At 46.0% G+C, this 24,733-nt stretch overlaps 1 protein-coding gene across 10 annotated transcripts in view; it reads right to left on the bottom strand.

The window, feature by feature from the left end:
• Positions 1–24,447, bottom strand: part of ASAP2 (ArfGAP with SH3 domain, ankyrin repeat and PH domain 2) — a 173,440-nt gene extending 148,993 nt beyond the window's left edge. For 6 of the 10 annotated variants that reach the window (XR_005372048.1, XR_005372047.1, XM_038560732.1 and 3 more), the window contains exon 1: positions 24,274–24,447. Coding sequence is in view for 7 of the 10 variants with exons in the window: in XM_038560732.1 (XP_038416660.1) it covers positions 24,274–24,399 (126 nt within the window). In the remaining 3 variants the exon portion in view is untranslated. Of the gene's footprint in view, positions 1–23,586; positions 23,654–24,273 lie in introns of those variants that run through there. The other 4 variants (XM_038560736.1, XM_038560738.1, XM_038560735.1 and 1 more) reach the window with 3 other exon arrangements.
• Positions 24,448–24,733: the final 286 nt, after the last annotated feature.

Genomic DNA, 24,733 nt, shown 5'->3' with positions numbered 1-24,733 from the left:
TGTGAAGCCAGGAGGCGGCTAACACAGCCTCCAAAGATGCTCCAGCTGAACTTTATAGGACAGGCAGAGACAAGATGAAAAGGAAGTGACTCGACCGGCAGAGGAGTAACATTCATAAAAAGACAGTGGTACGGGGCAGGGTGATTATGTTGTGTGGCTGGTGGAGAGAATGGGGATGGGTTGGAGAGGCAAGCAGGGGCCAGAGTCTGGTCATGAGCCAAACGTAAAGTCACAGTGAGTTTGAAGCTCTAAATTTAAAGGCCACGTCTTTGTTTTAGGATGAGCTCTGTGACTGCAGCTGGCGTGGAGGCCATTGGATAACTGAGCTGAGAAATGACCGGTATCCACTGCCACTGTAGGAATGGAGAGGAGTCTGAGCAAGAGAGGTTGGAGGACTAGTTAACCAACTGGAGGCAAGCCATGTTGTTTCACAGAGCACTTTCCAAAGGAGCACCAGTCCAGTTTAGACGGTGCTGCACACAGCCTCTCCAACTTTCCTGTGAAGCAGGAAAAGGCAAGGCTGCTAGAAGACAAAAACCAACCCCTTCCCTGACCCACTCCCAATGATGGCTGAGATGCTAAGACCGGGCAAGAAGTTAACGTGCCGGGGATCCCTGGGTGGCTCAGTGGTTTAGCGCCTGCCTTTGGCAGGGCATGATCCTGGAGTCCCAGGATCAAGTCCCGTATCGGGTTCCCTACATGGAGCCTGCTTCTCCTTCTGCCTGTGTCTCTGCCTGCCTGTCTCTCTCTCTCTCTGTCTCTCATGAATAAATAAATAAAATCTTAAAAAAAAAAAATGTTAACGTGCAGAAAACCTCCAAAGAGCATCTGCAGCATGAGGCAGGAGGGGCCCATCAGCAGGAGTTGGGGATACAGGCAACAGATGTCAGGGACAACCAAAGGCCAGCCAGAAAGGCAGGCCTCTTGCTTTAGGAGCACCTAAGAGCAAGAACATGGCCCTCAGACAGGTCGGGGAGGAGGAATGGACAAAAGCAGGGCAGGGGTGGGGAGTGAGGGCAGGTGTCCTCGATAAAGTGGGCAGGCAGCCAAGTGTCTGAACAGGAGTACTGGTCAGAGCCTGGGCCTCCCAATGGAGGCAGTCTTGTCATACAAGTAAAAGCCATTTCTTGGCATTCGCTAAGGAAGTGGCAGGCCTATTCCATGACATAATAAAGCCCAGGCTACCACCACCACCCTAGACACCCATTAAAACCGAGGCTCAAAACTAGATGTGACTTCATCAAAGTTCCCAAGCAAGTCCCTCCGGGCTGAAGTCAGAGCAAAGTTGAGGAAGGGCAAGTCAGAGTGCAGGACAAGATGCAGAGCCTGAAAACCCTGGCAGTAGTCAAAAGGAGATGGTCAGCGGCTTCCAGGAGGGGACGAGTTCTGCCCAGAGAGCTGAGGGGCAGATTTGTGCCAGAACAGCCTTCTCATAGGCAGAAATGGCACCCCAGGATCCTGCTGGCAGGAAGAGGAAACCCTCTTGCCCCTGCTGGCATACGAAGGAGAAGGAAGGAAGTGGCTCAGGGAAAGTGACCAACATATAACCACAGACCAACCCGAGCCTGGGCAGCAATCCCCCCTCTGTCAGAAGGCAAGAAGCCCCAGCGCATGGGACATGCCAAGGGCCTTCCTCACACACCACAACTCCCCAGTCCCACAAAACCCTGTGGCCCTGTGCTTGTGGCACCGACAACCAGGCTCTGCATGGGGCCACGGGGCCCTTGTAGCTGTCCCAGACACTGCTGCCGCCTTGGCATCTGTTCTCATCAGAACCCGCACAGATCCTGGCTGATCTCACTGAGAAGGCTGCTTCAGTGATCAGAAAATGCAGATGTTTCCCTGACGACCTTCCCTCTCCTTGCCCCAGACCCGCCTTTGCTCCCAGCCCAGAAAGAAAACAAGGAACGTCCTCTTCACCAAGGAGCTCAGGAGATGCATCCTCTCTACCAAGGAGCTCAGGAGATGCAGGTGCTATATTTAGCAAGCTGGCTCTCAGCAGAAGCCAGGTCCACGTGCAGAGGCTGCCCTCCACCCCTCCCACCCCTGCTTCAGGAGGCTGCGTCTACCCAGGGAGAGCTGCTTGCAGTCTGATCACAGGACTGCGCTCTGGGGAACCAGTCACAGCACAGGTTTTTCTTGCTGGTTCCAGAAACTTCTGTAACACTCCTGCGTGGTAAACCTGTTCACCAGGGTCGGGGCTGACCCAGGTACACAGCGGCACATCTGTACCATGTCAGCATCACTGGTCCATCAGGTTCTCCACAAGACCCTGGGCAAACAAGCCCGTTCACTGCCACGCGCGTTGTTATGAGCGACTTGACGTTGCCATAGCAACCGCCTCGGTCTCTTGCCGCATTTATCAAACCATACCCTAATTGTTTGTTTACGCATCTGTTTACACCGCAAAACTGTCAACTCCTAGAAATTCAGGACGCTCTCTTTATTCACATTAGTAAGCGCCCCGGTGCCTGCACAGGATACGCAGAGCTCCAATGAATGATGTAAAAATAAGTAAACGCAATAATCTCTTCTTGGAAAATCATGAAGCTGTTCCCAAACAACGCCTTCCTTTCCTCTTAGAGCTTGGTGAGTATCTCTCCTCACTCCACACACTCAGATGAAAGGCCCCAACACCTCCCCTGTCCAGATGAAGAGGTGAACACAGTGCACACAGCCCTCCCCACCAGGCCCTGCACTTGCTTACTTTCTTTCTTCTTAAGATTTTATTTATTTATTTGAGAGACAGCCAAGTGAGCACGTGAGGGAAGGGGGGAGCAGACTCCCCACTGAGCAGGAAGCTTGCCATGGGGCTCAATCTCACGACCCTGAGACCATGACCTGAGCTGAAACCAAGAGTCAGATGCTCAACCAACTGAGTCACCCAGGCACCCTGGCCCTGCACTTTCTTACCTTTCTTCAGGCAACTCTCTTGCCCAGGCTCAGGTACCCTGACCCTTCCTACCAGGCTCTTTCCTACTCTCTTTGCAATCATTTGTTCATCACTTACTCAACAAATCTCCCTGACTGGTTTTTGGTGTGGCAGGCCTTGTTCCTGGCTACCCCTGCCTGCTTGTGCTTCCTGGTCCAGTAAAGGTTCAGGCTCTGGCAGGAAGCAATGCTAGCCACGCTGGTCCCACTCTCCTCTCCAGAAAGGAGCTGGGCCTCTCCCCCAGGCTAGCAGCACACCCAGGAGGGTGCTCACATCTCTGACCTCTTTCGCAGCTGCCCCCAGTGCCCAGCTCAACACGAGCTAGAGACAGTATTCAGGTGGGTTATCAACAGATGGGGAGACTCCTCCATCAAGGCCCAAGGAAATTCAGAAGTGAAGACAACAAAGGTGCAGGTAACACCCCTGCAGTTGCGGCTGAGTGAAGTCCGGCCCACTGCCAACTACCCGGGGCAACGGCAAAGCCCAGCGCACACAGGATCACCTCCAGTGCACTCACCTTATGCACGCTGCCTACCCCTCAGCAAACTCTGCTGATGAAGCCCTTCCATCTCTCAACCTGCTTGGAGTCTTTTTCCCTGAATGTGAGATGTGATGACCCAGGGGGCAAAGAGGGACACAATCCTGAGAAGCCCAAGATAACTTTCCTTCCAAAGTACTCCCTTCCTGGTCTCAACGCCCTCAAATTCTTACTAAGACTCCTCTCCTTGCCAAGTCATCTTGACAGCCTGTCCTTAATCAGGCATTCCCACACCAGGAATAGTCACGGCCATTAGCAGGGAGCTAGGCAGCACTCGCTCCAAAAGGTGCCAGAAATCTTCCACCTCTGGAGCTGTAGCCCCATGGGGGTATTTGGAGCTGCTGGAAATGTCACAGAAATTCATCAGGAAACGACTACTGATGCACTTCGTTATTGTGGCACTAAAACGGAAATTTTAGTTACAGAGCACCACTATTTAGGTACCACTCATGGTGTCTTTGTCAACTGAGCAGCATAAATTTACATATATTAGGTACCAATAGACATAATTTGCATTTGGGTGTGCTAACTCACATACACATTCTGTTGTCCCTTGGGATTCTGAGAAATTCAATGTTGAAATGGCACCAGTGGTTTTTCTGCCCATGTGACAGCCAGCTGGAAAGATGGAAAGAGACCATTCAGTTGTCATTCACAGATGAACTCTGTTTAGAGGAAGAGCACCATCTACTTTGTCCAGCATAACAGAAATGCACCATCAGCCTCAAGATGGGCTCATTTCTCCTGCAGCCACCCAATCACCTTTCCATAAAGAGATCTGCAATCAAACATCAAAACAAAGCAATCAAAAGGAATGAGAAAATCATAAAAACAGTGACACAGACTCAAAGACTGGGTGCCACTTAGCTACCACCTAGAATCCCCTTCTCTTCTTAAGGATAACCAAGTGAGTAGGAGGAATGTAAAAAAAGGAAATATGCTATGTAACCAGAATATTCACTATGACACATGACAGAAAGAAACACTTTTAACACTAGAGAAAGATATGATTCTTTCTTTTTTCAAATACCCTTTGAATGAAAGGGTATTTCATTCCAATGATAAATAATTCAAGATTGATGCCTTCTCATGGTTATATGGCCAGAGTACCTCCTGTCACAGACAGGACATAAATTATTCCTTACACTAAAATTTGGGAGCTTTTAAAACCTTTATTTAAAGATTTCCCCCCCCCCAACTTCCCTTAAATTATAATTACACCCACATTTATAATGTCATCTGAGCTTTCCTCTCCAATCTTGCTGCTATTATCTGGTTATTACGAATAAACAGTATCTTTTCCCGGAACAGCTAATACCACTAGTATTAATAGTAACCGTTATTATTAATTCTCTTCTGATGTAATGTGCAAATATTTCTAAAGTATCTGTCCTCTCCAGTCATTTCTAAAGACAGTAACATATAACTAATAGTGCATGTACAAAATTTTCAACCTCTTTTAAAATAAAAAGACAGGGCAATGAGGTTCCTAAGCTTAGGGAATCTATGCATATGCACATGCACCCCTCAATATTATACCCATACATTTTCTTTTTAACTCAAAAGAATGATTATTGAGCAGCTCTCAGCTGCTCAGATGGTTCTGGGTAACAGAAAGATCATTCACAAGGGCTGTAAATCCTTGTTCAAATCTCATGACCACTACCAAACTAAGTATCTTATTTTATGAAGCCATTAAACCTCTGGGAGGCTGTTTGCTCAGCTGCAAAATGGGCATAAGATTTGTCCCATCCAAACTATGGTTTGAAAAAAATTAAGTATAAATAAAAATAAGAGGGTTTTTTTGTTTTTGTTTTTTTAAGAGCTCCTGTTCTCAGGAGTTTGCAGTTTGGATTCAGGAAATAGGAACACAAACACAGGAAACAGGTCCACAGTGTGAATGGTACACTTGTTTTATAAGAGATTAATCATCCAAAGACATTTAGAGAGGGTCTGGGTCCCTGGCACTGCAGGACACGGGAAAACACCAACACTGTCCTCACGGCGAGCACACACCCTTACAACAAAGGGCTAAAGGGTGCAGCCAAGGTGAGGTGCCCAACATTGTAAGAGGTGCAGCTGAAGGAGCCTATTGTGATGAATGGAAATCTCTTTAGCACAGCATGGCTGGAGAAAGACTTAGAAGATAGAGGAGTAGGATTACAGAACCACAGAGGGGAGGAAATCCTCTGCTGTCTGACTGTCCCCAAGACACAGGACTCTCTCAAGCATCCTGCCTTGGTTTGCACATCAAATTCCTCTCCTTTCTCCCTTTGGGCTGGGCTCTGCTGACAATTACCCTGTCCCAGCCCATCCTCCATGCTTCCGTCAGGCCAAGGGGTGCTCAGCCTACAATCTCTCTCTAAACCAAGGCACTTCTCAACCCCAGGCTGAGAGCTGGCCAGGGAGCATCCAGATGGAGAGCATACCCAGGTGATGCCAGGTAAGGGAAGAGCCCGATATATGGATTGCTGACATGTGAGTAGGTGGGAAACAGATTTCTTTGGGTTTTTTCCAGGCTGCCTATAACCTATTCCTTGAGTCTGCCCTTCCACTCAGACATGCCCCCCCCCGCCCCGCCCCCGCCCGGTCTAACAGCCCAGTATGAGAAGACAGAAAAGTGAAGCAGGATGACCCCTCCTGCAGTAGCAGGGAGAACCCAGCAGAGGCCAGAGTTCAGAATATCTTTAGCACAGCTTACTCCACCCATCTCCCTTTTACTATTGCCCTTCAACAGGCGGCAGGACACCAAGAAATGAGGCAAAAGGTATTTGGAGGAAAAAAAGCTCAAGAGGGCAGGAGGCAGACCTAAGCGTCCTGTATGGCTAAGGAAGGTGACCCTGCTCCCTTTGTACATACACTGGTGATTACTAGGCATATACGAATGTAGGTATATTATGCGCCTCAGATAAGTAAGTATTGAATGAGTAAGTTCATGGTTGAATAAATTCATGACTGGTCTGTTCTTTTTAAGTGGTCAGTTCCTTAAAGGTAGAGACAAGATTGTATCTCTAATATTTTTGGTGTAATGTTCACTTCTCACATACAGCATTATTACTCTAAATACGTGACCTGCTGCCAGAGATCAAATACTCAACCTCTGAGTCCCTATTGCGTGCAAGGCACTGGGGTAAGACATACATGCGCGAAACAAACTCCGCCTTCAAGGAGCTCATCTGCTGCCACCTCCTCCCCAGAGTTTCCCTCATCCCCTCCCTGGTACAATCCTTATTTCTCCTTCCCTCTAGCTCATGAATACCTTCAAGGCATGAACTCTGTGGAGCCCAGGGCCTGGTACAGAGCAGATGATCTATGTATTTAATGAAGGAAAAACAAAGGCCTAAACCACCAATCAAACCAACCAACTCTGAGTGATGGCCAAGTCCACAGACAGGTCTGACAAACAGGTGGCCGCTGTTTTACTCCCCTGCAGCTATGTCCCTTCCTTGGATTTCCCACTGCACTATTTCAGACCCCAATGACCACCTTCTTGGGCAGTGGCCAGTGCTTCCCTATTGGGCCCCCTTGCCTTGGGTCCTCCTCACCCTCCCATCCCATGTCTGATTGGTCTTCCTGAAGCCCAGCTCTGTTCATCTCACTCCCTTACTCAAAAGCCTCCTCCCTATAACCCTGGATAGAAAAGGATGCTTCCACAGGTAGCACAGACCTCAACACTGCGGCAAGCAGAGATGTTCAAAATAGAGGCTCATGTAATATGTGGACCACTAGGCTAAACAGCTTTTTTTTCCCTAAGATTTTATTTATTTATTCAAGAGAGACACACAGAGAGAGGCAGAGACATAGGCAGAAGGAGAAGCAGGCTCCCCGTGGGGAACCCAATCCGGGACTTGATTCCGGGACTCCAAGAGACCATGACCAGAGCCAAAGGTATTCAACCACTAAGCCACCCAGGCATCCCTAGACTAAGCAACTTTTAAGCTCACTACATGCAACATTCTGTCCAGGTTAGGACAGATTCTATACACCGAGAGGTGGGAAAACTTTCTCTATAAACAGCCAGATAGTAAATAAATATTTTAGGCCTAACAAGGCACATATATAGTCTCTGCTGAATAGCCTTTAGATTTTTGGGTTTTTACAACACTTGCTAAACTATGAACTCCATTTTTAGTTTTTTGTTTTGTTTTTTTGCATACAAAAACAAGCTCTGTGCCCCTGAACCCAAATTGCTTTGTTCTAACTTCCACAATGCCTCAAGCTACACCCTGTTGTCCTACTCCTTTGATGAGATTCTTACTCTCAAAGCCTGTGAGCACTGAAGAGGGAAGCAAGGACCACCACCCTCAGCATACAGGAAGCGGCCACATGTGCCGTGCACCAGCACACTCTCTACTGCTGCAGAACACTTTATGCTTTGGCACGTGAGACATCCCAGGTCGGTCCCAGGGATGGACAGACAGATGATTGATCGACTGATGGATCAAAAGATGGATCAAAGGATAAACAGATAGGTAAGTGGACAGTTGGATAAAAAAGAACCAACAAGTGAGTCAGAGAGTACTGCTTTAAGAATTCAGAGAAGTGGGGTGCCTGGGTGGCTCAATTGGTTAAGCGTCTGCCTTCGGCTTAGGTCATGATCCGGGCGTCCTGGGATCCAGTCGTTCATGGGGCTCCCTGCTCAGCTGGGAGCCTGCTTCTCCCTCTCCCTCTGTCCCTTCCCCCCTGCTTGTGCTCACTCTGTCACTATCTCTCTCAAATACATACATACATAAAATTCAAAGAAGAAAATGGTCCTGATGGACTGGGGATGAGGGGAAGGTTTACAAAAGAAAAGACATGATTAATATACTTTTCAGAGTAGCCCCTGTGGCTTAGTGATTTAGCCTTCAGCCTGGGGTGCGATCCTGGAGACCCGGGATTGAGTCCCACGTCGGGCTCCCTGCATGGAGCCTGCTTCTCCCTCTGCCTGTCTCTACCTGCCTCTGTGTGTGTGTGTGTGTGTGTGTCTCATAAATAAAATATTATATATATATATATATATATATATATATATATATATACTTTTCAACAAAGAAATTAGGTATTAAGTGGGATGCTTTATAGAGCAGAGATCTTGGTGACTCTTAAAAAGATCTTCCTGTTTCGAAGGATGGCATGACAATCTTGATTTTGCAAATAAAAAGAAATTTATTTCTAAACACACAGAAAGCCTTTTGAAGGGACAGATACAAAATCACAAAATCAAAAAAATTACCTCACATTCAACACTTTCTTCAAACTGCGTGCTGAGAAACATGTTGGCTGCTGTGGGTTCAAAGACCCACTCCTCATCCCAGGTACGGTCTGATATGAAGGTCCACCATGGAAACTAGTCACTGCAGGCAGGGGGAACTCCAGATTTGGAAGCTACTTCAACCCAAAAAGGAAGTGCCAAAATACTCTGAGGTCAGATAGGAAACCACACGGCTCATTCTCTCCCTCTTCACACTCTTTAATAGCAGACATCTGAGGGCCAAGGGCTGTCCTTACATATGTCCCAGAAACTGATTTCTCCACAGTCCAAACTCCATCCAGGAAGCTACACCAAAGGCCTCACTTGGGCCAACACCACGGAAAGGGGTTGTTCTACATGAATTAATTTCTCAGTAAACTAAAGCTCATCAAAATTACACCACAAAACCCAAAAGCTATTTTCATGCAAATTCTCCTCAGTGGAGGGCCTGCTTCCCTCCACCACAGCAGGGGGCACACATCTGGACCCTTCTTAAACAGGCTCTGCCATAGTGTTATGGCCTCAGGGACAACCTTCTGCAAGAGTCTAATTCCCTTTTCCTCCCTTCCACTGGCCTCAGCGGTTGAGCACTGGTCTCTGCTATTTCTATTTTATTACATGATCTTTTCTAGAACCTTGAGGATGACATGATCCTGACCTACAGAGAAACAAAATGGGCTTCCTAGTAGCTACTTTACTATTAACTGGGGGTTTTTTGTGTACTTCCTGGTTCTAATGCAAGCCCTATGGTCCCCAGCTTTCATTATTCAACCTAATGGTACATTTTCCTTTGGAAAAAACAGTAACTCTCATTTGCTGATACTCTACTCCCTAATCCAAACCAAAATCTGGCAAAGTGTCAGAACCCTGTAACAGCTCACCTTGTATCAGGGGCAGAAACAAAGCCCAGAATGTGACGTTGCAGGCTCTCTGGCTTTGTGCACAGATGCTCAAGGGATGCAAGGTAGTTCATAAATTAAAAGAGCAAATAAAACAGGAGCCCTTAAGAGATTTCATATTAGCTATGACTAAATCAATTTTGTCGTAAGATCAAGCCTCCTTTATTTTGCTCTGACCATGAAGAAAAAAACTGTGCATTTCAACAATTACACTCCTTTCACATTGCCACAGAAGATGATAAATCATTTTTTAAAAGATAGAATAAAGGCAGTTCTGGAAAATGGAGGCAGCATGGCAGGAAAGAAGGCCAACTTTAAACGTCATCACCAAAGCAGCCGCTTACCAGTGGGTCTGCAGAGATGTGGGAGGGCAGGCCTCGGCTGGAAATCCCAAATTAAAGCTTCCCTCTGGAGTCCCTTCTGGCTAGAATATCCTCTTTTAAAAAGAAAACATAAGGCCCTGAGGGTCTGGAAATATAAAGAAGTAGTGAAGGTAAAAGAGAAAGCAACGGAGAAGAAGAGGAGGAGAATGTTAAGCTTTGGACATCACCTAAATTGCAGCGTAAGAAACTTGGTCCCCAAGGAAAAGACAGAGACAGGAGTGTGGAGGAGGGAAGAGGGGAAGATGAAAGAGGTGAAGAGCCATTCTGCCTCCTTCACGATTTTCACTGTGGGTTGGCAAACAATCAAGCAGGACCTCTTCCAAATCAAAAGCCTGCGACCTGGCAAGCCACAACCAAGACAAAGAAAAGCTACAGGTTCTGACAGCCCAGCAGTTCCAGTAGTAAACACACCTAATTCCTATTTGCCAAAAAAGAGATTTACAAGGTGAGAAGAAAACCAGGAATCTCAACAATTACCTTTTGTCAAAAAATGAGTGGTCTCCATGGTGAACAAATCAAGATGATGCTTATAGAAAGGAGCAACCAAAAAGCCACATTAACCAGCAAAAACAATGGGTTGTTCAGAATCTGCTGCTGCAGAAACAGACAAGGTCAGTCCCCTGGGCTGTAAACCTCCCAGGTGACTACTAAACATCCAGGCTGAATGAGGCAGATATCTGAAACCCACTTACTAACCCAAGCGAGGTTTTTAACTTACTTTGCAACTAGAGACCAAGCAGGCAGATCTTCCAGTTTCCTTAGTATTTTCAGGGCCCAGATGAGAAGAACAAAACAAACTAAATATAAGCAATTTTGGCCACAAATACAAACTGTTTTCTTAATCCTAAAGTCAGTCATCCCATAAAGTAATTAAGCCCCTACTCTGTACAACCCACTCGGCATTTAAAGATGATTAAGAATTGATCTAGAAAAAAAAAAAAAAAAAAAAAAAAAAAAAGAATTGATCTAGCAACTAGGCAATACAAAGACATAAAAGACACCCAGATTGTTAAGGAAGAAATAAAACGATCTCTATTTGCAGATATTATCTTAATACAAACAATCCTAAGGAGCACAGACATGCACAACACACATCCATGAAAACTAAGAAGTTCATCAAGACAAACTTCAATATCAATATACAAAAGATCAATAACTTCAAGATCAATATACAAAAGTTAATTATATTTCTGTGCATTAGTAATCAATGATCCAGAAATGAAATTAAGAAAGCAATTCCATTTACAATAGCATCAAAAGAATAAAACACTCAGTAATTAATCTGACAAAAGAAGTGTAAGATTTGTACAGTGAAAACTGCAAAATATTGTTAAAAGAAATTAGAGGCTTAAATAAATGAAAAACATCCCAAGGTAAAGACTAGAAGATGTTAAAAGGAGTTGTTAAGATGTCTATACTTCCAAAATTGATCTGCAGATTGAATGCAACTCCCAACAAAATCCCAGCTGGCCTTTTGGCAAAAATGGACAAGTTGATCCTAAAATTCACATGGTAATGGCAAGGGACCCTGAATAGCCAATTTTGGAAAAGAATAAAGTCAAAGGACTCAGGCTTCCTAATTTCAAAAATTACCATAAGCCTACAGTAATCAAGACTGTGTATTATTACTACCGATTACTAGAATAGAACTCAAGGTCTAGTAATAAACCCATCAAAGAACAAATATTTTTGTTACCCTTTTTTAAATTACCCTTTTAATATTACCCTTTTTTAAAAAGGGTGCTCAGAGAATTCAATGGAGAAAGAATCCTTTTAAACAAATGGTGTTGGGACAACTGGATATTCACATGCAAAAGAAAGAAGTCAAATCCCTACCTCACATCATATGCAAAAACTAACTCAAAATGTATCAAGGACTTCAATGTAAGGGCTAAAACTATAAAATCCTCTTAAGAAAATATACGTATAAATCTTTGTGACCTTAATTTAGGCAATAGTTTCTTAGATACGACACCAAAAGCATAAACAATGAAAGAAAAAATAGGTATTCTGGACTTTAGTAAAATTAAAAACTCCTGTGCTTCAAATGATACCATCAAGTGGATAAAAAGTTCACAAAATGGGAGAAAGTGTGTGCAAATCACATATTTGTTAAGAGTCTAGTTTCTATAATATATGAAGTAGTCTTACAATTTGACAGTAAAGACAAATATCCCATTTTAAAACTGGGCAAAGGATCTCAAGAGGTATTTCTCTAAAGAAAATATACAAATGGCCATAGGCACATGAGACAATGCTCAGGACCATAAATTATCCATCAGGAAAATTCAAATGAAGCCCATGAGATACCAGTTCATTGCTCGAGGATGGTTATAATCCAAAAAACAACAACAAAAACAAACAGACAATAAAAAGCGTTGACAAGGGTGTGGAGAAATGGGAACCCTGTATGCTGCTGGTGAGAAATGTAAAGTAGTGCAGCCTCTATGAAGAGTAGTCTGGTGGTTCCTCAAAAAGTTCAACATAGGGTTGCCATGTGACCCAGAAATTCCACACCTAGGTATATACCTAAGAGAAAACATGTCTGCTCAAAAATTTGTACAAGAATATTCACAGCAAGGGATCCCTGGGTGGCGCAGCAGTTTGGCGCCTGCCTTTGGCCCAGGGCGCGATCCTGGAGACCCCGGATCGAATCCCACGTCGGGCTCCCGGTGCATGGAGCCTGCTTCTCCCTCTGCCTGTGTCTCTGCCTCTCTCTCTCTCTATGTGACTATCATAAATAAATAAAATAAAATAAAAAAAGAATATTCACAGCAACATTATTTACTATAGCCAAAAAGTAGAAACAACCCAAATGTTCATCAATCAATGAATGGATAAAGATGTCATAAATCTATACAATGAAGTATTACTCAGTCAGAAAAAGGAATGAAGTATAGACTGAACCTCAAAAATATTATGCCATGTGAAGGAAGCGAAAGACAAAAGGCCATATACTGGATGAATCCCATTACATGAAATGTCTGCAATAAGCAAATCCACAGAGATAGAAAATAAATTAGTGGTTGTCTGATAAAAAGGGAAATCAAGAGTAGCTACTAATGGGTACACGGTGTTTCTTTGATGTGATGAAAATGTTCTGGAATTGGACAGTGGAGGCCACACAACTTTGTGAATAAAAGTAAAAATCAGGGACACTTGGGTGGCTCAGCAGTTGGGTGCCTGCCTTTGGGTCAGGGCATGATCCTGGAGTCCCAGGATGGAGTCCTACCTCAGGCTCCCTGCATGGAGCCTGCTTCTCCCTCTGCCTATGTCTCTACCTCTCTCTCTGTGTGTCTCTCAAGAATAAATAAAATCTTTAAAATTTAAGTTAAATTAAATTAAAAATCAATGAATTAGTTTAAAAAGGTGAATTTTATGGTATGTGAATCCTATCTCAATTTAAAACAACAACAAATAAGCACTCCAGGAAGCCACCGAAAGGTCTTTTTTTAAAAAAACTCAAGTTGGAAATATAATTCAGAAGCTACACTTTCTTTTCAGGACTACAAATTAGTAATTTCCTGTTGACTTTTATTCCCATCATTTTTTCTAGAACCTTTTCAAACCCAATATATGTGATACAAAATCCATGGTCTTTTCAGGCTGGAGAGAGAAGTCAGCGACCATCTAATGCAAACCCCTCATTTTAGACGTTCAGGGTAGTGACTGGCCCAAGATTATATAGCAAAGTGGAGACCAAATTAGAGCTAGAATCACCTCTTCTAACTCTTTGGTGGGTGATCTTTCCACTCTACCATATTAACACAACCCAATCCACAGAGCTTCATAATCAAGGGCAGAGCTTCCAATGAGGAAAATATTGGCTTTCCCCAAACCTAGGGAAAAGCTATGAGAACCTTGATATCAAAAGATCAGTATCTACTTCAAGTTCAGCAGTCCAGATTATTTAATGATCACAAAACCCTGTGATCATATTTTCAGTAACACAACCTGCTTTTCACCAGCAAAACAAAGCACCACAGAAATAGACTCAAGAGACCAAGACATGTAGCAAAGACCTAAGAACTGCTCCAAGGAGAGATGGATGGCAAACAACACTGCCCCACTTGTCCCAAACTTGAACTAGAACTGCACTCAATGACAATTCCAGCTCAAGTACCAACAACCACTCTGCTGACTCCAGTGATCTTCTGGGGAAGGGACTCTTTAAAGGGGGAATGGAAGAGGTGAAGCTTATTTTCACTTATAACCTCTTGGAAAGTAGGAGTATGAATAGCTAAGAGAAAGAGAGTAGAGGAAATGATCAGAAAAAAAGGCAGGTGATTTGTGTTGCAGACAACTGTAGACACGGAATGTTAAGAGCTGGAGAAGCCCTGCAGTTCATCTCATCCTGCTCTTCATTCTACAAATGAGGCCACTGAGGCTGGACCAGAAAACACCAGCCCAAGATCCATGAGCTGGTTAGCAACAGGTCAGGGCTAACAGAGGAATAAATACAGCACAGGACTCAAGACTCCTTGTTCCTCTCAGAATCTCTCCCAAAAAGTCCCCTAACTGGCAAAAGGGAACTGACTCCTGGAGTCTGCCTGGACATGCCACATTTGTGATTCACCCTCCAGTGGCCTTCTCTCAAAACACAGATTTGCTGGGCAGCCCAGGTGGCTCAGTGGTTTAGCACCGCCTTCAGCCCAGGGTGTGATCCTGGAGACCTGGGATCAAGTCCCACGTCAGGCTCCCTGCATGGAGCCTGCTTGTCCTCTGCCTGTGTCTGTGCCTCTCTCTGTCTCTCATGAACAAGTAAATAAATTTTTTTTAAAAATCAACTTTCTAAAAAAAACCAAACAAAACAAAAACCACACAGATTTGCTGACAAAGAAATCTGTATGGGTCTGATCACTGCTGAACTGGCCGTGGAATCCCTTACACACAGCTGTGACAGTATTCTCAGTCCCTTGGCTCCAAGGAAACCAGATCTCTCCTTTTAACTCACTTCAAGGCAGTCAAGGTCACTTAATAAACACCTCTCATGCTAAGCACCTCCCCGAGGGGTTAGTGTCTGATGGCCCTATCTGGGCAATCACACATTCTCTAAGTCAGCAACAATGGGAACTGGCCTACAGAATGTCTACAATTATCCACGTGTGCTAAAGAGACCCACAGAGATACCTACAGAGGAACAGAGATGCCAGCAGGAGACATCAGGTGGTTCAAGGACCAAGACAAATAAGGGCCAGGATAGCAGGGCTGATGTCAGCATGGCTGAGAGGACTGGTTCCGTCAACTGCTGGTGTGGGATGGCAGAGCCACAGTCATGTAACTTAACTTGTCTGCGTCCTGACTTCCTCAACTGTAAGATAGAACAGGATCTACCTCAAAGGATCACTGAAAGGACTCAATCATCAATTTAAAACATTGTGTATGTCCTTAATACACAATTAAGGCTCAACTCAAAGAAATGTCAGCTATTGTTGCAGGTAGTTTAAAAAAAATACTAAAATGGGCAGCTGGGGTGGCTCAGTGGTTTAGCGCCGCCTTCAACCCAGGGTGTGATCCTGGAGGCCCAGGATTGAGTTCCACGTCGGGCTCCTTGCACGGAGCCTGCTTCTCCCTCTTCCTGTCTCTCTCTCTCTCTCTCTCTTATGAATAAATAAATAAAATCTTAAAAAAAAAATACTAAGGGCAGCCCCGGTGGCACAGCGGTTTAGTGCCGCCTGCAGCCCAGGGTGTGACCCTGGAGACCCGGGATCAAGTCCTACATCGGGCTCCTTGCATGGAGCCTGCTTCTCCCTCTGCCTGTGTCTCTGCCTCTCTCTCTCTGTGTTTCTCATGAATGAATGAATGAATGAATAAATAAATAAATAAATAAATAAATAAATAAATCTTAAAAAAAAAAACTAAAATAAGAATGTGATTTCTTCTGGGAAGCTAAAGAAAGAGGCCTCCAAATCCTGATCACCTTGATAGAATCCTAAAAGACACAGAAATTCATCATTAGAGGGAGCAATCTTCATCAGCCACCTGATTTTACTGACAGCATCTGTGTATAAAATCAAATTGACAAAGCCATCTCCAGGATCAAGTGGAAAGATGACATCATTAGTAACACCGTTAGTAGGACAGGCCTCCTGCCAGGGTGTGAGCAATGCCCTGGGCCACTCGGCTCTGCACGGCTGGGCATGTCAGCAGAGCAGCGAAGCCAAGGAAGAGAAACCATTTCTGCAGCACAAGGACAGAGAGGAAGCAGAACAGCAAGGGCTTCCCAGAAGCTACTCCCCAACACTAAGGGGAGGGGTTCCTGCTGGCCATGCAGCCATCAACACTGAGGGCCTTCTCTGGCCCAGGTTATATACAGGCAATTGACTGCTAAAAGGGCAGACTCTTGTGTTGAAATGCCTGAGTTTGGGGATCCCTGGGTGGCGCAGCGGTTTGGCGCCTGCCTTTGGCCCAGGGCGCGATCCTGGAGACCCGGGATCGAATCCCACATCGGGCTCCCGGTGCATGGAGCCTGCTTCTCCCTCTGCCTCTCTCTCTCTCTCTGTGTGGCTATAATAAATAAATAAATAAATACATACATACATACATACATACATACATACATACATACAATGCCTGAGTTTGAATCCTGCTCCTACCGCTTCCTAGTTTTGTGATCCTGGCAAAGTGGCTGAGGTCCTCTGAACCGTGTAGGGTTTTCATAATAATGAAACAAGGTAATAGCATATAGAGAGAACTTAAAGCATGTCGGGCACATGGTGAGCACCTCATAAAGGCTAGAAAGACAAGAGGGAAAAAGAAGTGACCAACTAACACTCCAGCACACTGTGGATATCCCAAACACATTCCTACAACAGCAGCATCATTTCAATGTAATCTCACCAAAAACAAGATTCTGGGAAGTTTCCCTTAAAATTAAAACTCTGGGCAGAAGGTCCTGAAAACGTACTACAGCTTCACAAACAAGCCTGCCATACAGAGTCAAGGATAGTGAGTAACATGCTAGCAAAACAGGAAGGGTAAAAACAGGAGGACTGGCTTGCAGAGAGGCAGCCCTGCTCAGGGTCCTAAGTACAGGATTCAGAGATGCATTCACCGTTCTGCTGAACTCCAAGGCATGGGTAAGTGCGTGAATGAACTGATGGGACTGTATGAGAGGCTGCCAAACCCTGACCCTGAGAAAATGCAGAGAGCACCATGGCTGCCAAACCACAACTGGCAGCTCTACCCACCACCCCAGTTCCTCCAAACATCTTTACCACTTGATCATTTTAACACCAGCTTTGGGTATAATACTTCTCAGCTAGATCCTAAGAACCAACTCACGACAATGACAGTATAATAACTGCAAAGCCTTTTTAAAGAGCACTGTTACAGAGTCAATCGCTCACTCCAAAATCAATGAACTGAAAGAATCTTACCACCAAGCCTAGAATTCTTTGTCTGAATTCAAAGGGTCCATAAACCTGGATTGGAAGAAAGAATCACACCTGTATTTCATTAGTCCCTTACTGAAATTTAGTATTTTCTTCATTTATGAATGTAAGTAAGACACCATAGTAATATTAGCAGCATCTGTGACTCCAATAAAAGGTATGTTAATATAACTTCAGAGTTTGAAATATCTCACGGTATTGCTTATACTCATTGGCACCTCAAAATTATTTATTATCAGACCCACTGCCAACTGTTGATATTTAATGTCTTAGTAAAATAGCATATATTGGTATGACAGATTTTTCAAATATTTTGCTAACTGTATTTTAATATATTTCGTTACCTTTCACTTCCTCTGTACTGTATCTGATGCACTAAAACATCTTTCTGAATAAGGTCCACCACCTTCCTCAGAATGTCAGAGGGGTCCATGGCACAAGTAAGGCTATAAAAATAAACTATAATTGCACAAAAAAGATGAGAGTATAAGTGGTTCCTAGGGAAGGAGCTAGCCCTGTCCACTTTTATAGCCCTGGCACCTGGCAGAGACAACATACTGGTAGGTGCCCATGACAGACATTTATAAACCAATAAACTCAACAAAACCAAATACAAATAAAAATATAGCCCAAGTGTTCCAGTTCTAGTTAATGGCCCATTTATTCCAACATCATTCATATGATAAAATGATAATGGTACACAAGTGCCTGGAAGGGTCCTGGCAACTGCTTTAAGGCCATACAACATGTGAAAGCATAAGCAAAGGAGGCAGGATAGTGACGAGGTAAACTCAGCACCTCTCTTTAGTAGGGAAAGAGGAGTGTTTGGGGAGCTTAATCAGGGACAGGATCTCAGGCATCTGACCCAGCCATAAAAGTGTCACCAGCTAACCCCTGCCTAGAAACAGCAGAGGAGAGAAGCAAACATGTCCCTCCTGCCCAGGTCTCCATCGCTGGATCTCAGTCTGCTGTGAAACAAAATAAATATTCAGGATCGGTCCTAACAGAAGTTCTAGAACTAGTAAGGCTGTGCAGCACACAGTTGGCTTTGAGGTGATACAAAGCAGCAGCAGAGAGCTTCAGCTCCACTACACAGGCACCGGAGGTCCCTTCTCCAGTCCCCTGGGTGAACCGGGCTTGACTGCCGCCTCGTGGGGCAGGGCCTCAGTTCTGCTCGCCTCTCCCCAGCACCCCAACACCATCTTCACCAGACGGCTCCTCTGCCCCCACTAAAGGTCAAGACCCTCTTGTCTGGATGGCCCCAAGTCTCCCGCTCTCCTCTCTTGCCTTGCTAGAACAATTTCCGTGACATCTGTAAAATGTAAATCAGATCATGTTCTTCCCTGCTCAAACCCACTGATAGCTTCCCAACTCATCAGAGTTAGGTCCAATCCTCTCCCAAGACCACAGAGGCCCGTGTGACCTGCCCGCCCCCATCCTGCCCGCCTTGCCCACCTCCTTCTTCCTGTCCTTAAATACCCTAGCCCATTGCCATCTTCTGGCCTCTTCCACGCTGTTCTTCCATTCCAACTCTTCCCTGGCTTCTTCACTGCATTCTGGGTTCTGCTCTACTGTCACCTCTGCAGAGAGACCTTTCCTGATCTGTCTCCCAATCTAGTTCTAGGCAACTTTTCTTATCGCTTATCACTTACCAATACCTGATGTTGCACTAGATGATTATCTCTTTACTGAAGGGATCACCAACCCCAACTGGGGAGAAGCTCTCAAAAATGCCAGCACTCCAGGCCTCACCCAAACCAGTAAATCAGAGTCCCAGGGAGTGGATCAGGCATTTGTGTTTCTACAAAATCCCCCAGGGCCAAGTGATTCTAATGCGCAGCCAGGATTCACACTCCTAGAACAGTGCTTCTCAAACTTTAATATGCATATAATGCACCTGGGGATGATATTAAACTGTAGACTCAGTTTCAGTAGGTCTAAGGTGGGATCTAAGATTCTGCGGTTCTGACAAGCTGCCAGGTGGTGCCAAAGCTGCTGGTCAGTGGACCCCACTTTGAGTTGCAAGGGTCTAAAACAGCACTGCCCGACAGAACTTTCCACAGGGATAAAAATGTTCTAAATCTATACCATCCAAAACATACGTGGCTACTGAGCACTTGAACGTTAGCTAGTACAGTGGAGAAACTGAATTTTTAATCTTAGACTACCATGTGAGTACAGGACTAGAAGGCATATGCTCCATGAGGAAAGGCAGCAATGCCTAGAAACGTGGAGGGTAAGAGAAGAATTAAGATCCCTCCAAATTCTTGGCCTGAGCAGCCCTCTGTAGGTTGGACACTATGAAAATCTGATCAGAGGCCTAGTTGGCCACCACCTCAGGAGTGGATCAATATTTATCTAAAGCAGGGAGGCAGACACAGAAGACTTTTGAGACTTCAGTGGCTAACAAGCATGTGGAACCCACAAATGACTACCTTGCCCTCACGATGCAATCACACATCACTACACAAAGCCCTCCTAACCACAGCCCCAGGTACACCTGACCGCTGCCATCCTTGGGCATCTGTGGTTCTGGATGATCTTAGAGCCGCAGCGCTCACACTGACTTGGTTTATTGCACGGATTTGTTTATAGGATGCCTATCTCTCCCACTCAAGCTGTAGCTTCTTTCAAAGACAGAACTTACTCCACTTGGTATTCTATTCCCGCCACTTAGCACACAACAGGACTCAATAAAAACTGCATGACCGAGCCTGGAATCTACCAGGAGTACCATTAGTGGTTTTACTGTTAATCACAAGAAAGAGGGAAACTGAATTGTGGGAAGGCGGGGTGGGGGGGGGGGGGGACTTACATAACAAGAGAAGATCATTTCCTCCTTAAATGACTCAAAAATTTCCAAGCACATCAGTCCAGATTTCAGAACACAGCATAAATAAGGTGGTCTTGTGTGACCACAGAACCTCATTTCCAAAAACACAAATGCGTGGCCAAAAAGATGATGTTGTTCTGACAACAAATCCAAGATCTGTTCGTCTGGGATTTGGAAGAGGCCTGTTCATAAAGAGCTAAGATTCCAAAACACACTCTTGCCTAAAAGGCACATGGGCCAGGTTCCCAACTGCTGGGAGGGACATCTGGCCCCAAGGACAGCAAGGCCCCTTGGGAATTGGTGTAGCCCAGATGCTCATTTTACCCCTGCAGTCAGAACCCTGTGCTTGTGACAGCAATGAGATTTCCAAGGTAACCAAGGACAACAGAGTAGAGAATTATGGCCCCGGAAGGAAGTAGATTAAATTTTAATACTTGCGAGTCGACATCAAATTTATTTTTAAAACTACGTATCTAACAAAGCCACCAGATAAGCAAGACAGAAAGGATGGTGCTCTATGGGAGGGTTTAACTATAAACATGAATATTCCAAGTATGTAGACAATTTTTTCCTATTTTGAGAATACTTCAAAGTTCCTAGAGACTCAAAGAAATGGAGACAGAAATAACACCCCCCCAAAAAAAGGGGGGGGGGAGAAGCTCATTTTTCAGAGTTATGCCACAACTACTTATTTTTTCCCGTTATTTCCAAAAACACAGATTCCATCTAGTGGTTGAGCAGCAGACTTTGCTAAAACTGTGCACAATAATTACTTTACCCAGAGAAAGTGATCACCAGGCAAATATTTTAAAACATAGCTATGTGCTGACCTGCTGCCAAGACAACAAACTGGTTAAAAAAGAAAATAAGCAAAAAAAAAAAAAAAAAAAAAAAAAAAGCATGGGTTAACAGATACATGGTTTTTTATTCCCTTAACTCATTCTACGATTCATCCATTTCTCCCACTCTTCCTACTCAACCCCCATGTAAATCCCATCTTGATGCCAAAGCCCTCACCACTTTCCATGTATTAACTATAATATCATCTGTTAAGCAGTTAGCATTTACTCAACCAGTTGTCTGTCAGGTATCTCCCTGTGGATTATCTCAGTAAGCCCTCCCCATAACCCTCTGAAGTAGAAAAGTATTGTTATCCAGAATTTAGTGCTGAGTAAAGTGAGAAAAGGGGTATCTCAGCCAAGTGCACACAACTGGCAACTGGTAGAGTCTGAACTTGAACCCAGATCTATCTCACAAATGAGGGATTCAGAGAAATCGGTTTTTTTTTTTTTTTTTTAAGAATTCAGCATTATTAAAAGTAACAAAACAGGGGTGCCTGGCTGCCTCAGTGAAGCAGGTGTGACTCTTGATCTCAGGGTCGTAAGTTCAAGCCCCATGTTGGGTGTAGAAATGACTTAAAAATAATATTTTAAAAAAGTCATGGAAAGCAGCAACATTTCTGAAAATAGCACAGAGCCAAATTCAATTCCAGCTCTTCAACTTCCTAGGCTCTATAGCCTTGAACAAATTATCCTGAGACTCAATTTCCTCACATATAAAGCCAGGATGAGAAAGACATGTCAGAGATGTGATGTTCATAGTATAGGGCAGGGACCCATAGTATAGGATAGGATATTCATAGTCGGCAGGGACTACTCATAGTCTAGCTACAAGGTGCGTGTTATCAAAAAAGTACAGTGCAGTTGCAAGACGATTTTTATCTAATTTGCTAATCCTATGACTCATTTATTTAAACACAGGGCCAAGAGCTTGCAAATTTTAAATTCATTTTATTTCTGTTAAATGAGTGACAAGTCACAACACCCACTGTTTCACTCCAGTATGAAAAGTAGATGCTTGTTGAAAACCAAAATGTGGATTCATCAAGTTTTGGTAATGGGAATGAACATTCGAGTGAAGAAAAAAGCATTATTTAAAGGCATCCACAGTGATTTCTCAGAGAGTAAACACCTTCCAAATCCAGTTATCCCATAAATCCAAACTCACAAACTTCATCATCATAGTATGGATAGTGGCTTTGCTTAAAGCTTAAAGTGAAGACAGCCCCATAACGATTTCAAGTTTTTCATTTTTGAGAGTTTAACCAATTTGTGTGCTTTGATGGCAACACAGAGCAAGTCTGCAGTTTAATAAAATGACCAAATCCAGGCTCTTTTTAATCTGCTCAGTAACTGAGCTCTTGGGTAATCCCCTGCACAGCGTACCAAAAAAAAAAAAAGAAAAAAAAAAAAGCCTTGGAATAACACTGCAAACTAAAATTAATCAGAGGAAGGGTATGCCAATTTTAACAGCAATTCCTATTTGCTAGCTTCCCAGCATCTGCCAGCGTTAATAATATTTGACAAAGCGCGGTGGGTAAAAGAAACAGAACTTTACACGCAATCAAGCCTTCTTTAAGGCATAGAGTACAAAGCTTCCTTCTCCAAAGAAATATTTGGCTACTTCTTTGGTTGCAGTCCTTCCATAGATGTTATTAATGGTGTATTCTCAAAACTTCATGAAAACGTTCCCCTTGCTTTTCAACCAGTACTTCTGGAAAAACTTCTTTGGGTCATCCCCATCTGCCTCCTTTGAAACCATCTTTTTAAAGCCTTGCTGACACAAGTAGAATTAAGTGATGTGGGATTACAGAACTCACTACAAAAGATTTACACGGAGCTCTCCTCCACCAAAAAAAAAAAAAAAAAGAGAGAGAGAGAGAAGGAAGGAGGGAGGGTGGGAGGATGCCCTAGCTATACTTAAACATTTAGAACGCTGAGTCTATAACTTTTGAGTTAGCCTATTATTGACTGTTTATGCCTACAAAGAAAAAAAAATCCCATTAAGGGAAACATTCTGGATCCCCCCCACCCCAAACAGTTCCTAACAGCAGATGCTTTGTTGAAGTGGGGGAAAAAAAAAAAAAAAACAACCTAATGGCATCACTTAATTAATACCTCGGTGGTGACCTTCCCTCACTCACTCTAGCCCAATCATCTTCTAATACAATCCCTACAATACACCATTTTAAGGCTGGAACCTGACGTTCTGGCCAAGAGAAACGTAATCGCCGATTCTGCACCTGCACACGTGTGGCTCGTAAACCAGTTACCTATTATGAGCCAGGCAGGGTGCTAAGCACCTTACGCACAGGGTCTCTAACCCTCGTAATAACCCGGGAAAGGATGCATCCCTAGTCCCGTTTGCTAGGTAAGGAAAATGAGGGGCAGAGAGGTGAGGAGCCGCCCCCACCCCACACAGCCAAGCGGGGCCCTGGACTCCCAAACTCGGCCCTTCCCCGCGGGCTGCTCTGATCGTCAACCGAGGCTCGTCCATTCCGAAGCGTTCTCCCCTCAGGAGGTGGAGGGGCTCACCCGTTAGCACGAGGCGCGATGACTTTGCACCTTGGAAGCACTTGACTAAAATCAGGCCCTTCTGCAGGAGGATGGGGAGGGCGGCGATGAGGGTGGGGTCCCAGCAGGTGAGACACACACGCAGACGGGGGCGGGCGGGGGGGGGGGGGCTCTCCAAGGGCTTCGGGTCCGAAGCGCCGGCTCAGCGCCCAGCTCCCCGCACCGGGCTCCCGGGCGCGGCTGCGGGACGCGCTGAGGCCTTCCCGGCGGAGGCGTGCACCCCGTTCCCGGGCGGCCGGGGTCCCGACGCCCCCCAGGGCCCGGCCGAGGCGGCGCGCGCTGCAGCGGGGCTCGGAGCTCCGGGCTGCGCCCCCGCGGGGCCGGCTGCGGGCAGGGGCTCCTCCCCCACAAGCAGCGGGAGGTGGGCGCCCGGGGAAGGCGGGCCCCGGGGTCCCCGCGAAGTCGGCCGCGCCGCGGGGGCAGTGAGCGCGGAGGGGGGGCTCGGAGAGGCCCGAGGTGGCCGTCAGCCGTCTCCCCGCAGCCACCTCCACGGAACAAAGGGCTTCTGTGTCGGGCCCGGCCGCGGCGGATTCCGAGGGAAAGAAACTTTTCCCGGGCGGCGGGCGGCGGCGGCGGCGGGCGGGGCGCGGGGCCACCTGAGGCCGGAGCCGCCGCCCCCGCCGCCCCCGCCCGCCCGGCGCCGCTCACCTCCTCGATGGCCGCCACCGTGTTCCGGCACTGCGCCGTGCGCGTGGTGAAGCTCGAGGCCGTGGGCGCCTTGTAGTCCTCATGGGTCTCCGCCACGAATTCCGACACGGAGATCTGGTCCGGCATCGCCTCGGCGCGCGGGCGCGGGGAGCCGCCGCCTCAGCCGCCGCGCGGGCTCCGACCGGCCGCTCGGACGCCGCCGCCGCCGCCGCGCCCGCAGCTCGCCCGGCCCGCGGACAAAGGGAAGCGCCGGGGCGCGGGAGCCGCCGCCGCCGCCTCAGCCGCCTCAGCCGCCTCAGCCGCCGCCGCCTCAGCCGCCTCAGCCGCCTCAGCCGCCTCAGCCGCCGCACGGCGCGGGTCGGCCGCCCGCGGGGCCCGGCGGCGGGAGCAGGGGCGGCGCGTGCAGCCCCGCGCAGCTCGGGCCCGGCCGCTCCGCCCGCCGCGCCGAGGGCTCCGCCGC

This window comes from Canis lupus, chromosome 17, assembly GCF_011100685.1.
Source record: "Canis lupus familiaris isolate Mischka breed German Shepherd chromosome 17, alternate assembly UU_Cfam_GSD_1.0, whole genome shotgun sequence".
Lineage (NCBI taxonomy): Eukaryota > Metazoa > Chordata > Mammalia > Carnivora > Canidae > Canis > Canis lupus.
The sequence above is the reverse complement of the archived record's forward strand: the minus strand, read 5'-3'. Positions and strand labels throughout refer to the sequence as shown.